Consider the following 14,266-nt stretch of genomic DNA (forward strand, 5'->3'; position numbering starts at 1 on the left):
AGAATAACATGAATTTCGAATTTTAATAAATTCATAAGCAGCACAGGTCTTGTAATAAATTCTGCTAGAAGCATCATGCAAAACTGAAGTAATAATAAAGTGAAAATTAAGAATATTTTGCTAATTGAACAGCGTAAATAAAGTAATTCTCAAACTAAACTCTCTGCAGTATACGAAAATCTTACAAAATTAAACTGTTTATAATATTACTAGTAAAACTTCGTTCGTATACAATATAAGCAGTTAAGAAATTAACGTGATAAATATCATTAAAAAAACGACATTCAAGCGAATAATACTTTTACATGAATTACCTATCGTAATATATGAAGGCACTGGAATAGAATAATACCAATGTTAGAATAAGTTCTGCATTCGAATTGCTATGGGACACTTTCGAACACGTGGGACTCACTTACTTTCGATAACATTCATTGAGAGTAGCCAGAACCTGCTTGAGACCCTTGGTGCCAAATTCCTGTACCCAGCTGAGTGGATTGTTAGTAAGCGCAATCCTGAGAGACTCAATGCAGTTGTAGATCTTATTGACGCTCAAATCAGGCTGCGCCAAATACTGTATGTAGTCCGCCGGTTTGTCGAATTTTGATCGATTCTCTTGTATGCTACCCTTGTAATGCAAAACCAGCATCTCCTTCTTCTTCGATTCCGATTGCTGGCGCAATGGTTCCTTCTTTTCTTCTGTTAGATTCATATTAGCCTAAACATAAAGATAGTGATGATAAAACATCTACTATTTATTAGATATCATTCCATACACAATATCTCATTACTTAATAATTACTGAATACTGTGTGTTCTATCGATACGAAACACATAAAAATATTAACAATTCAAATTCTCCCTTAAATAATATTCTATAATTTTAATGAATATATAAATTTAATATCAAATAAACAAGAGCTAATCGAGTCAAGTATCTCTTGCTAATAATGCAGTTAAATACAATAATACGGTCCATATCATTAATGATAAAACTATACGTTTCAAATTATACGTTTTCAACTTTTAATATAGTCATCCTCGGTGACATAAAATAAATTATAAAGTTATCAAAGAAAACGAAACAAATTTTATAGCAATATGTTTTGTCATCTTTGTAATAACTTTATAGTTTTCTTAACATGTAGTTTTCTTAACATGTACAGTTATATACATTTGTTTAACTTTACAATACTTTGTAATTTTTTAAACGTAAATAATGGTTTTGAAATAATATATAATAATATTTCTTAAGTTGATCTGTGCTTAAAGACGAATCGATCGCTTGTAATTGTACATGATCGGATTGGATATTTGAATTCGCGAAGTATAATGAAGAATATCTTGTGGCATTCTATTTTATAGCAAATAACAATATGTTTTGTGATTTTGATAATTTTGTAATTTATTTTATGTAACACTGAAGATGATCTTTGTTACATCCCGATAAAATCCTCTCTTTCCTTATTATAAATATATGATTTATATCTTATCTTCATCTTATCTCTAGTTTAGTATTTCATCTTGGTTTTGATATTTTGTCCCTATTTTATCTTTATTTCGAAACCTTATCATACTTTTTATATATTGTAAAATTCTTTTCCCTTTTATAGGAGAGCACATTTAATTCCTTTATTTAAATATTCAAACAGATAGCTCACGTTTGTATAATATATCCTTATGCGTCACATGGATAAAGAATATCTATTCTACAATCTTTCCTTTTCTTTTGAAGGCCCTTTTTCTGAAGTAATAATTAAATAATAGCATATATGCTTAATAATTAAGTAGTATTATATATTAGGTGTACAAATAAGTTTCCGTCGTTTTTAATAAAAAATTAAGCATTTATTGTGAAAGAACGATACATAATGTTTTATTGATGTAAGTCAAAATGTAAGTGCAAGTTCTTTTTGCGTTTGGCACGAATCTTCATTCAATAATGCTTCCAATTCCGCGTCTTCGTACACTTTCGACCTTCCGCTACGTTCTTTGTCTTCGACGTCAAATTCACCGTTCTTAAATTTTTGAAACCATTCACGACAACTTCTCTCACTTAAGGCAGCCTCACCATATGCTTCTGCAAGCAATCGATGAGTCTCAGCTGTAGATTTTTTCAAATTAAAGAAGTAAATCAAAAGTTCCCGCAAATGACGCTTATTCGGCTCAAAACTCGGCATTTTCGCACAAAAAAAAAATATATGATGCTGATACAAAATCGCTAGTATTTCAAGGTTATGTTGTTGACAGATGTCCAACCTTACGATATAATGTTTTACATCAGACAATTTTAACCATAGCTTGCTAGTGGCGCCGTCTTTTGTCAAACGGCGGAAACTTATTTGTACATCTAATATAATATTAAGTATTATATATTAAGACTTTCCCGAATGCGAGGATGAATATCTTTATTTTTTTTCCTTTCTTTTCTTTTTTTTCTTTTTCCCCATAAAATTAAAATCAATTTAAAATTTAGAATATATCATTTCGCCTCGTATAAGGATGTTTAAGAAAATCGAATTTTTATTCTTAATATAAAATCTAGATTCATAGTATCGAGAGTAGGGCTTACGTGGAGCCTTGCTGTCTTATCTTAAGAAAACAAGTGCGAGTATAGGCCCTACCAAATCTTGAAGAGTGTTGATTAATCCTGAAAAGACACCCCCACATTCATTGCTAGAATATAAAAGAACTGCAAAAGATAGTCAATCAATCAGTAGAAAAATATAATAATAATCTCGGAATAGAGTCCGTCACGATAGTCACCTTCGCAAGTAAGAACTATTGTAGGAATATATATGCAAGTAGGAATATATATATATATATATATATTCGTACTCCCTTCATATAAATTCTCTCACGTTTTTTTTTACTATTTCTTTCTTTTAAAAATTTAATAAATGACAGTATTAACTTATTGAATCAATTTCAATTTCATTTAAAGCCGGTTCGCATGAGGTCCCATATAACCTTCGTAATCCTTGCGAGGCCGGAATCTAAATTTCTCCTACAAATTATTATCCATTCTTTCCTTGTGATCATTTTCAATCATCGCACAACCTGATCTCCGATCCTCGGGTAAATTGCTTAAATGCATTGATTTAAAAAACGGAGGAACCTCAATTTCTATTACATCGTTACGTAACATTTTATTAAATGTCGAAATGTACGGTTTTAACTATTGATATGGATCATGTTATTTGATTGTATTGTTAAAAGATACTTAGCTTTATATTAGCCATTATTTATTTGATATTAAAAAATAAATATATTAACTGCATATTTTATTGTCATACTTGGAAAAAATACATCTATAAGCTATTAGAACATGTAAAATAAATAATATGTGCAACGTGTACGCACCAGCATTTCCTCGAATTTATCATTCACCGTCTCTTCATCCATTCTCTCGATGATACAACGCTGTTGTTCGATCTCATTGATATCGTCACCAGAGTGTGGCCTGGGCATGGTGTTGCTGCCCGAATAGCCGCGCGACCCACTCCCGCGTACGGATTTCTTTGGTCGGCCGAACCATGTGTCCAACTGCAATAATTTTAATTTCGTATTGCAACATAATTTTAACACACACATTTCAGTTTCAGAAATTAAATCCTTAAATAATCAAAAGAAATTGAAAAGAATAAGAGCATTAGGAGTTAGGCGCAGAAGACGTCGCGCAAATAATACACCTATAAAACGTAAAACTTCTTTATTCTATTAAACGCGGTTACATATTTCGACTCACTTTTGAGACAACACACTAACTTATATAAACTATGACTAACATATATAAACTGTAAATAAAAGTTATCCTGTCATGGTGAGCATCCCCCTACATCGAGAATTTAAATGCCAGAATTAAACTCAAAAAGAGTGAAAGAAAAAGAAAAATGAACGAAAATAAGGAAATATTGGAAATATCAAAATAAAGATTATGGAAAACTCCAATTTCCTTTGATTTATAAGGAGTCTTTGTTAGTTTGATTTGTTACTTAAATAATATCATAATCAATCTGCACTTTGATAAAGAAAAAGCTCTCTTCGAAGTATTATAGAATATCACTTTCATTATAACTATAAATAAACAACTCCCTGGATAATAAAATAAAAACTTCTGATTGATATAAAACAATTTATTAAATGTTATAGAAACTTCAATGAATCCATTCATTGAAAATTCAATTTTTTAATCTGTGAGAACAAATATTTTATGTGAAATATATGAGAGCCTTGGGACTCAGAGATCTACAGAAGTTTTGAGAAGTTTTCAGAATCAATGAGACTAATGATCCGCAAAAGGTAACGTCGACATGAATTCAATAAGTTCGGCTTCGAATCAAGTGTAAATTCGATTAACGATGAGTCGCGTAATCATTCCGATAAAACTGCATTCCGATATTCGAGTCTCACTGTAAATATTTTCCTTTAACGGAACGGATTCGCGTTTTACAATGCTATACTGTTCGAACAACAATCCATGCTCGCTCATGGTTTAGCGAAGCTTAAACATGCTCAGAAACACATTCCATTTTTTCCAAAATGACGCAAAATCGCGCGCTGCAAAGCTGAAAGTAATTACTCCATCCGCTTATCACGAGATAACTGGATACACGTTTACGCGATACGCAGCGCATTTGGGCGCGAGAACGTTGCGAAAGAAAGCGCTCGAGAGATTTATAGCACGTGTCGTCTTCTTTCCATTGAACTCCGAAGGTTGAACTGCTCCGAAATTCGAAACTCTATCAGTGCGACCGAGGTTATGAATCGTAATGGATACGCAGGACGTGACTCACGTGATACAAAGTAGCACGCGTGTGTGAAATTAATTGCTATAATTATAGATTCTTTGGCTATCCGAGTATTAGATAATACAGCTGAATAACAACATGTCCACCACTATGTCTACATAAACCATCATTAGATAGTTTTCATAGCATCTTTCGGTTATAGTATAGTTCGGTAAATGTTAATGTTTTTCGTATATGAAAAGCAAAAAAACTTCTATTGTTAAAGTAATAATAAGTTGCACATCATCGTGGGATCTTAGTGTCTTATACGCAATAGGTATGTTTTCACTGCGTAGAAAATTGTTTCATTGGCGAGCCCTATAGCAGCAACACAATTATACAATATTAATGATTGTGGTTGATGACGTGGATGCAAAAGTAGTAATTTTCATTTGTATAATGGATAATAACACGTAACCTCGATGATGACAGAGTAACTTCGCAAAATGAAATTAATTACTGACAAATAGTTATTAATATTGCGCAAAAACTTAAAAATGTTAAGTGAATAATGCAGTCAGGTATGTCAAGAGAAGAGAATCTCTACATTAATTTTAATTATTATATTTTTATAATTATTTAGAATAGGAGAGTTCTGATGACTTTGACCTTGACATGTTATCAAGGTTACGATCCTAGACGACTTCCAATATATTTTAGCTGTCGCTCGTTATTCATTAAAAAGTTATTTATAACACAAAAAGTTCTTCTGTTTACTTGTAAAAAAAGTTCTGCCATATAAAACAAAAATTATCTGCTTTAAAATAATTTTCCTATTTTAAAAACAAAAATTTTTTTCAAAAATTTATTTTCTATATAATTTTCTAAATTCTTTTGTTTTTAAAGCAGAAAATTGTAATTTTGTAACTTTCCACGCGAAGCAAGATCCACTCTACCCCCCCCCCCCTCCTTTCCTCCTACGAGGTATACTTTCCACGCGCAGCAACTTCCACTCCACTTCTCTCTTACTTCGGGACATACGATTTTCCACGCGAAGCGAGATCCAGGAGTCCATCTCTCCTTCCATCTCGGGATTTAATTGTTAATATTATAGCATATAGCAGAAATGAGATGTCATTTTTTAAACTTTTCTTGTTAACTTTTAAACGAAGATCATCAACTAAAATCTATTGCAGGTCACTCAGAATTATGATCTTGACAACATATGTCAAGATCAAGCTCATCGAAGCTGGGTCCCCTTTTATCGATATTTATCGTAAATAAAATTAAGATTAACGCACGATTGGGTTCTTCACGATGTGCTCGTAAGTGTTCTTTTTCTCTTGAAATATTACAAACGCTTGACTAAATAATCTATATATTTCCAATCTTATTAATGATCTATATTCATCTCTGAGTGCGGTGTAGCAGACAGTGCACTGATATACTAGAGATCCCGGATTCGATCCCTGGCAGAACCGAAAAATTTTCATTTTTTTTTTATACTTGTACTTTTATACTTGCTCCTCTCGGAAGGCAATGGCAAATCCGAGTAGTATACTTGCCCAGGAAACCTCCTTACCAAAAATTGCTGTTCGGAATGGGCGTTTAAACTGTAGGTCCCCATATACGTTGTGTACGATTAGTGTGCGCGCAAAAATATATGAGAGGTAAGCGCTTACGCGTTGAGATAGAGTATGGCACTTAAAGAAGATATTTATCTTAAAAACTCAGGCATTTAGAAAATAAATTTTGTGCATTGCCGGCTTCGATTTTTGCGTAATCTCCAACGAGAATGTTTTTGAAAATTCACCTCAGAACAGAAAGACCTATACGTATAGAGTGTAATCTTCTTGCACCTAAAATTTTTTTTTTCTTATTTTCAATTAATCTTCTTTTATATTAATTTCACAAACCATTGAAGAAAATGAAATAATTTGCGTTGGATGTTATAAATAGCATTTCAAAAACGTAATAAATATAAAATTAAAAAATATTCAAACAAACTAAAAAATATTTTTTCTAATTAATTTCATAACTTTATGTAACAATATTAATAATAAAATGCATTAATTCTAAATGCAATAAACGTTTAATTTATATACTGTATTTACGTACTAAAAAAATGTAATCAAACTTATTTTTCAGTAATCAAACTTATTGAATAGCCGAAACATGAACTATTTTTTTTGTAGTTTGAAATGTCAAAACTTTAAGACAATAAAACATATTTTTTTCTTTAAACAAATAATAAACAATATAACATATTATAGGACCGTATATGTGATAACACAAATTATAGAAATCAAAATTTTAAACAATCTAGCTAGATCTTAAATGCTTATATGATTCTTGCGTGAATTTATATACTACGTATGTAGTCCCCAGAAACGCGCGCGCCGAAATGATTTATTTAAATTTCAAATCTCAACATCCAATGCCATAAGAGCGTGATCTATGGATTGATTGATAGAATAGTAATATTATTGCATCCTAAATTCCATCATGATAATATTTTGGCAATGATTGAAATTTTCCTCAAAAATTGCTGTCTACTTCCTTTCAGTTTCTCTTCTGTTAACACACGAATAAAATATTACATAAATAATGCTAAAGAAAAATCAAAGACAGTTCAACAAAAATAATCAGTATTTTAATGTAGCATTTGTGAAAAATATTTTAGAATCTTTCTCACACATTGCAAAGAACGTCACTTAAACCGGGCTTTTCAATTCTCAATAAGCTAAATAAATACATTATTACTAGTAAATATCTTCTAGAAAAAAATGGCACACTATAACGTAATATACAAAATCTCTTGTCATGATTGCGACGTCACTTACATTAGCCAGACTAAAAGAGAACTAAAATATCGGAGTATATCAAAAATTAATAAAAGGGCAGAGTGACTCGCCGCTCAATGCGATTGATTCGCGATTTGTGGATTCGGATTCGATCCTATCTGCGCTCCGCATACGCGATTTTTTGCGTTTGCCGTTCAAATTTAGCGTAAAACTGTAAGTTCTCTCGAGTGTTGACAAACTCTAAAGAGTAAGAATGCCACTATTATCAAATATAAAAACATAAGCAAATCTCTGCCTTCGAAGAGGCTCTAAAGCTAAACCCAGTGGGAAAGTTAATATCGGTACGATGTTGAAATGATGTCTTAGTCGTAAAAATTAACTCGATGGCTCTGATAAAGATAAAAGGCTCGATGTATGTTTGAATTTTGACTTATTTTCAAGTTAAATAAATAATAAATAACTGCTCCTGTTATTATTTTGTTCAATTTTATTATTATAATTATTGTATATCTTTTTATACGTAAAATCTCAAATCGAGATCGAAATGATCAATATAATATTTCTGATTCATTGAAAAAACTCATCAATTCGACATCGATTTGATGTCATTTTTTATTGATAGAGAGAAAAAGAGAAATGAATAATCACATTGATCAATTAGTGAACAAACTGAATTATTTTTCAAATGCAATTGATCACTTCTCTCTCTGAGATTTCTAGCATTATGGATATTACAATTAAGACTTTAAAAATGGTGAGCAATATATATTATATACAGGGTGTCCCATTTTAATCGATCACCTCAAATGTCTCTTGAAAAGTGCATTTCAGGGAAAAATGTTTCAGACAAAAGTTTTGGGACTTCGAGGGGGACATAAGATGATAGCATTGGTTTGATCTTGAGTGAGTCGTCAAGATCAGGACAAGATCACTTTGAATCTTTTAAATGGAACCCCCCATTTTTCATTACATATTCTTATAGCATACCTCGAGAGCTTTCCAAAACACTATAACTAAATATTCTTTCATTAAGTATCTTTAAAAGGCTTCAAAGTTACAATGTTGTTGACATTGATACCAAGTCCGACCGACGACTAAAACCTTTTGAATGTTGTTCAGGACCATGACCTTGACAATATTTGTCAAAGTCAAAGCGATTGGAGGCTGTTCCCAATATTTTCATTTCTTCAAATTTACAGTAAAAACAAAAATAATAATTTAAAATAATAGGGTAACATGTGCGGCTTAATTAATCCCAAAAAATCATATGAAGGTCACGATGTTCTTTGTGTTAAAATAATAGCTCGTAAACTAGAGGTAAAGTCATTGATCGGTGATCCATTAATTTAAAACAAGGCTATTACTAATTCAGTCACCTAAGGCAAGATCGTATTTGATCCAGCCATTTAAGGCAAGATCGTATTTAACCCAGCCACTTAAGGCAAGATCGTATCTGATCCAACCACCTAAGGCAAAATCATATCTGAAGTAGCTACCTAAAGCAAAATCGTATTTGACTCAACTACCTAAGGCAAGATCGTATCTGAACCAGCCACCTAAGGCAAGATCGTATCTGATCCAGTCGCCTAAGGCAAGATCGTATCTGACCTAGCCATCTAAGGTGAGACGAGGAAATGACTCAACAGTCACGACAGTGTCTGGGCACGATTCAGCCAATCAAGGCAAGACCGGGGATGCTCCAGTCGGTAAAGGCAATGTCTGGACACTTTCCAGTCAATAAAGGTAAGATCTATACTCGTGTTTGATCACTTTAAATGTTCAAAAACCTGGCCTCTTACTCGTATGCACAGGTCCAATCGAAAATCGTCCACAACTTTTCGAAGGACGTCTGTGTTAATATTTCTGCACGCTTCTCTGATACGGTCTTTCATATCCTCTACAATCGTAGATTCCTTGAAATAAACTTGACTTTTGATATAATCCCAAAGATAAAAATCTAGAGGCGTTAAGTCTGACGATTTTGCAGGCCATTTTTGAATCTGACTTCCCATACCAATCCATCTATTAGGGAAACTTTTCGTTTAAATACTCTTTAACTGCTCGAGATCTATGAGCTGGTGCTCCGTCTTGTTAAATCTATATTCGATTGCGCACATTATTGCTGACATGTCTCAAAAGGTTAAACAGATCATTTCTGAGAAATGTTAAATAATTGGCCGCAGTGAGGTTTTCTTCAAAAAAATATAGACCAACAATAACATCTCCCAAAATGCCCGTCCAGACATTAATAGACCACTGCCTTTGAAACTCTTGACTTCTTTGCCAATGTGGATTAACAGCTGAATAATAATGGCAATTGTGTTTATTAACACCACCTCTATTACCGAATGTGGCTTCGTCTGAAAAAAGAACTTTAGAAAAAAATCTAGGAGTTTCTCGGATTCAATCTCGAGCCCAATTACAAAAACGTAAACGGCATTGGAAAATCCCCTCTTCTAATTGCTGGATTAGATAGATATAGTATGGGTAGAACTTGTAAGCCTTAAACACACAATTGGCTGTTGATTTAGATATGCCTTGTTCCTTTTCTATTTTTCGCATTGATACCTGTGGATTTAGAAAAACGGTATCCAGAACAGTTAAAGACGTGGCTTCATTAGGGCCAGATTTTTAACATATTCGTTTGAAAATGCTCTATCGTGTCCTTTCACATAGTCTTTTAATTACCATCCTATTAAGATGACGTCTATTCGGTAATGTTTCGGCATAAATTTTTTCAGCTATCGTATAATTATTCCTGGCCTCACCTAAAATTTTGATCATATCCACGATTTCGTTAGGCGGGTAATCAACCATATACAATTACAAGACAATAGAAAAACTTATGAAAACACTGCAAGTATTGAATTTGCCATGAGTCTCCATCCTGCGGATGGATTAGCAAGTGATGCTAGCAAGTGAATGACACCAACTATAATTATTAAAGAAATTTATTAATAGGATTTCACACATGTGCTTCTTCGTGGCGTTAAGGCTCGAACGAGAGATAATGAAATGCACGTGTCCCGCTGCATCTCCAGTTAGTCAGTGATAGGAACATGCTTTTTGATATCCTGGAATAAGATGATTTTCGGCAGAACATGTGATGCAATTTTGACTCGGAATGCACGTGTGCTTCTTTGTGGCCCCGACAAAGCATTGTGACCTTCATATGATCCTTTAGAATCAATTGAACTCCACATGTTACCCCATCATTTACAATTATTTTCGATTTTATGGTAAAAATTGAAATAATGAAAATATGAAGAACAACCTCCAATCGTCTTGACCTTGACAGATGTTGTCAAGATGACTCTAAAGAACATTTAAAAAGTTTTAGCCGTCGGTCGAACATCTTGGATACAATGTTAATGCCAACAATATTGCGATTTTGAAGCCTTTTAATTCGAAAGATACTTAATGAGATATGCTATAAGAATATGTAATGAAAAATGGAGGATTCCATTTAAAAAATTCAAAGTGATCTTCTCCTGACCTTGACGATGCCACTTAAGGTCAAATCAATGTTATCATCTATGTCTCCCTCGAAGTCCCAAAACTTTTGTCTGAAACATTTTTTTCTAAAATGCACTGTTCAAGAGATATTTGAGGTGATCGATTAAAATGAGACACCCTGTATATATCAAGCTCAGACCACCCCTTTTATTTCGGAAAAAAAGCATTTAGAAAAATACATTTCAGGCAAAAGTTGTGGGGTTCTAAATGATCTATTTTAATGATTTAAGTGATCTTTTCAATAAAATCATCAATTCGCGAGATAATCCACCATATTACTTAAAATAAAACACCCTGTGTATATACATATATATATACACACAAAATCTCGAACGATCACTCAATCCTATTTCACATCATTCGGGTGCGTTCCATTTCACGCCATGATGATGCGACTAGTTAATTTCTTACTAGACATTAAGACCAATCAATATATTGCTTTTCCAGAAAAGCTATACTTTGATTAAATATCGCGCGTTGCATGTCACTTATCGCATCACACATAGCGCTGATGTGCCGAAGCTATTAATCGGGATAAGTGAAAGAATCCTTAACCCTAACATCTTTGTCTTTTGTGACGCGACGCATGATGTCGCAGACTAGCGCGATTTGTCGCGCGCGACACGCAATATCCAATGAGCATACAGCTTTATCGAGCTAATTTCTCATTCTAAAGCTATACGTTCATTGGATACTAATGACTTCTGCACACTAGACGCGGAAACGCTTGCCACGCGGCGGAAGTTGGCGCGACAGCTAATCAACATCTCGTTTGCTCGGAAGTAATAGATATTGGGTCATCTAAAAAGTATCCGCGGTACTTTGTCACTAGATATATGACCATCAACACACATCTAGTGACAAAAAACCGCGGATACTTTTTAGATGACCCAATATATAACTTCCACCGCGCGGTGGAAATAGTATTACATCATTTCTAGAAGTTTTGCAAAGTGAGGCTACATAAAATTGTTGGTTAGTGCGACAACTTTCGCCACGCGGCAAGCATTGTCATGTTCTGTGTACAAGCGCCATTAATCTCAGTACACTACAGCAACATTGATGGTGGCGTGTGACGGCGGTTAGTCAGTTGACTTTCAACTTATATCGGGTGCTTCCCATTTGATGACAAGTCGACACAATTTAACATACTTGAACACAGTTTAATGGAACGCGATATGTGCAGTGTGTGCGCGAATTTTTAATATCTAACTTTTTAAAAGATTTTAGTCTAAAATGATAAAAAAAACAGAATAAAATGATAGAAACTGGTTTGCATATATATTCTAATATTGTTAAATCAAAATCGTACTTAACACACTCTGTCTCTCCTCTCTATAACAGAGGCGAAGTGAGTCGATTGAGTTTGAACAAAATTGTAAATAGAAAATGACGTGTGTCAATTTGTGTCAAGTGTATCAACTGTGTCTCTTAAAAGGAAAGCAACCTACATTTACACGGCCCGATTTACGTCGAAATTATAACATCGATATTATGGAACTAGTAAATCATAGCTATTCTGAAGAATGGAATGACTGTGATTAGTGACCAATTTCATGACATCAATGTTATAACTTCGACGTAAATCAAGCTAAGTAAACTTAAGCTGCTTTTCTTTTAAGGCCATGGCACACAAAGACTTAAAGTAGTAAGACGTGAGCAGAAAGGAAATAACATGTTGGATTGGCTACTGCTTATGTTATGGCCTTATGGACTCTACTATGATTGGTCAATTCGCTTATTACTTGCGTTTTACTACTTTTTTTTGTGCGCCATGGCCCTTAGGTGACGCAGTCGATACAAGTTGATATTGTTCCATTCAGAGAGCGAACAAAGATAGAACGACACTTGTGTCGACTTGTGTGTCTCTTAAAAGAAAAGCAGTCGGCAAAGTGATTAGGTTACTACTTGCTCGCCAAATAAATGGATATGCTTGGATTGATTGTTACTTGTAGATCCAATCGATCACATTCAATCGTTCGGTGAGCAGGCTAGCTGCTTTGTTCGGATCGAACGCCCAATGTCTCCTCGAATACACTTAAATATTCCTCCCCTTCGATTTTCAGGTAATTTTGTAAATTTGTATATTCTCATGCGTAGAATATATTATAAGGAAAATCGATATTAAAGTCTCGTTTTCCTCAATTTAATTAAAGCTTTTTTAAAAGTTGATAGATTAGCAAATGATAATTTAAAGACAATTTATGAAAAAGGAGATCGATTTAAATTTAATAAACAAATTGTTGAATTTTTTCAAATAATTGGTAAATTATATCATCCAATATCAATCCTTAAAAATAAGAATTACACAAATTTTTTTGCAAATTACTTTAATTTCTTATTATCTTTATATGTTTAATAGATCGCATTATTTTTTGTTATTGGCTAAAAATATTTTATTTAAATAGAAATATTAAAAAATATTTTATATTTAATTCTTATCTTGGGCTGTGTTTAGACAATCCTTATCAATATCGAAAATATGTTGTGTATGCATATTGTAATATAAATTATAAATTTTTACAAAGTACAATTGGCAGAATATTAGAATTTGTCCAACTTTTTATTTAAATTTATGTTTAAGATCAAATATTTTAAGAGAAGACTTGAGAGAAAGGTCAATGTAGAGCATAAAAGAGCAAGACTCGAAAGGATTTTTTTTAATTCTTCATAAATCTTTTAATGATGCCATACAAAATTGTCTTAGTTTAAATGATGAAAGTCAAAGTGAAGATAGTATTATTCAAAAAGGCAGAATACAGAAAGATTGCACAATAATTTCTACCTATTTATAACGTTTTCCACTAGGAAAACTAGTGCAGCACTAACACCGTGCTAGGTTTAGATGAAAATTGCACTAGTGCAGTAATAATGCAGGTTTAGTGTGTGGTTCAATGAAACATATCATTAGACATCCATTTTATAACATCCCTAAAAATACATATAACTATGTTCAAATTCAAATTACTTATTTTACAATACAATATTCTGATTCATTTATTTATTTAAAACATTTTTTTAATTAAATTTTTATATTTCAAGAGTTTTAAACGTCAAAATGTCATTGCATAGTTATTATTAGAAACATTAAAACTAAACAATATCATTGTTATAACATTAATTATGTAATAATGTAATATATCATATCATAACATAATATCGTACTTCAGCATGAACACAATCTCAATTTCGACTTGTATTGATCTCCACTGACTT

At 32.7% G+C, this 14,266-nt stretch overlaps 1 protein-coding gene across 1 annotated transcript in view; it reads right to left on the reverse strand.

Moving 5' to 3' along the window:
• dia (diaphanous related formin 1) overlaps positions 1-4,738 on the reverse strand; it is a 63,889-nt gene extending 59,151 nt beyond the window's left edge. Inside the window, exons 1-3 of the mRNA XM_087410320.1 lie at positions 3,364-4,738; positions 420-718; positions 315-335 (exon numbers count right to left, since the gene is read on the reverse strand). Coding sequence (XP_087266446.1) covers positions 315-335; positions 420-718; positions 3,364-3,594 — 551 coding nt within the window. The 5' untranslated portion in view covers positions 3,595-4,738. The remainder of the gene's footprint in view (positions 1-314; positions 336-419; positions 719-3,363) is intronic.
• Positions 4,739-14,266: the final 9,528 nt, after the last annotated feature.

This window comes from Acromyrmex echinatior, chromosome 10 (genome assembly GCF_024713525.1).
Source record: "Acromyrmex echinatior isolate Ae372 chromosome 10, ASM2471352v2, whole genome shotgun sequence".
NCBI lineage: Eukaryota > Metazoa > Arthropoda > Insecta > Hymenoptera > Formicidae > Acromyrmex > Acromyrmex echinatior.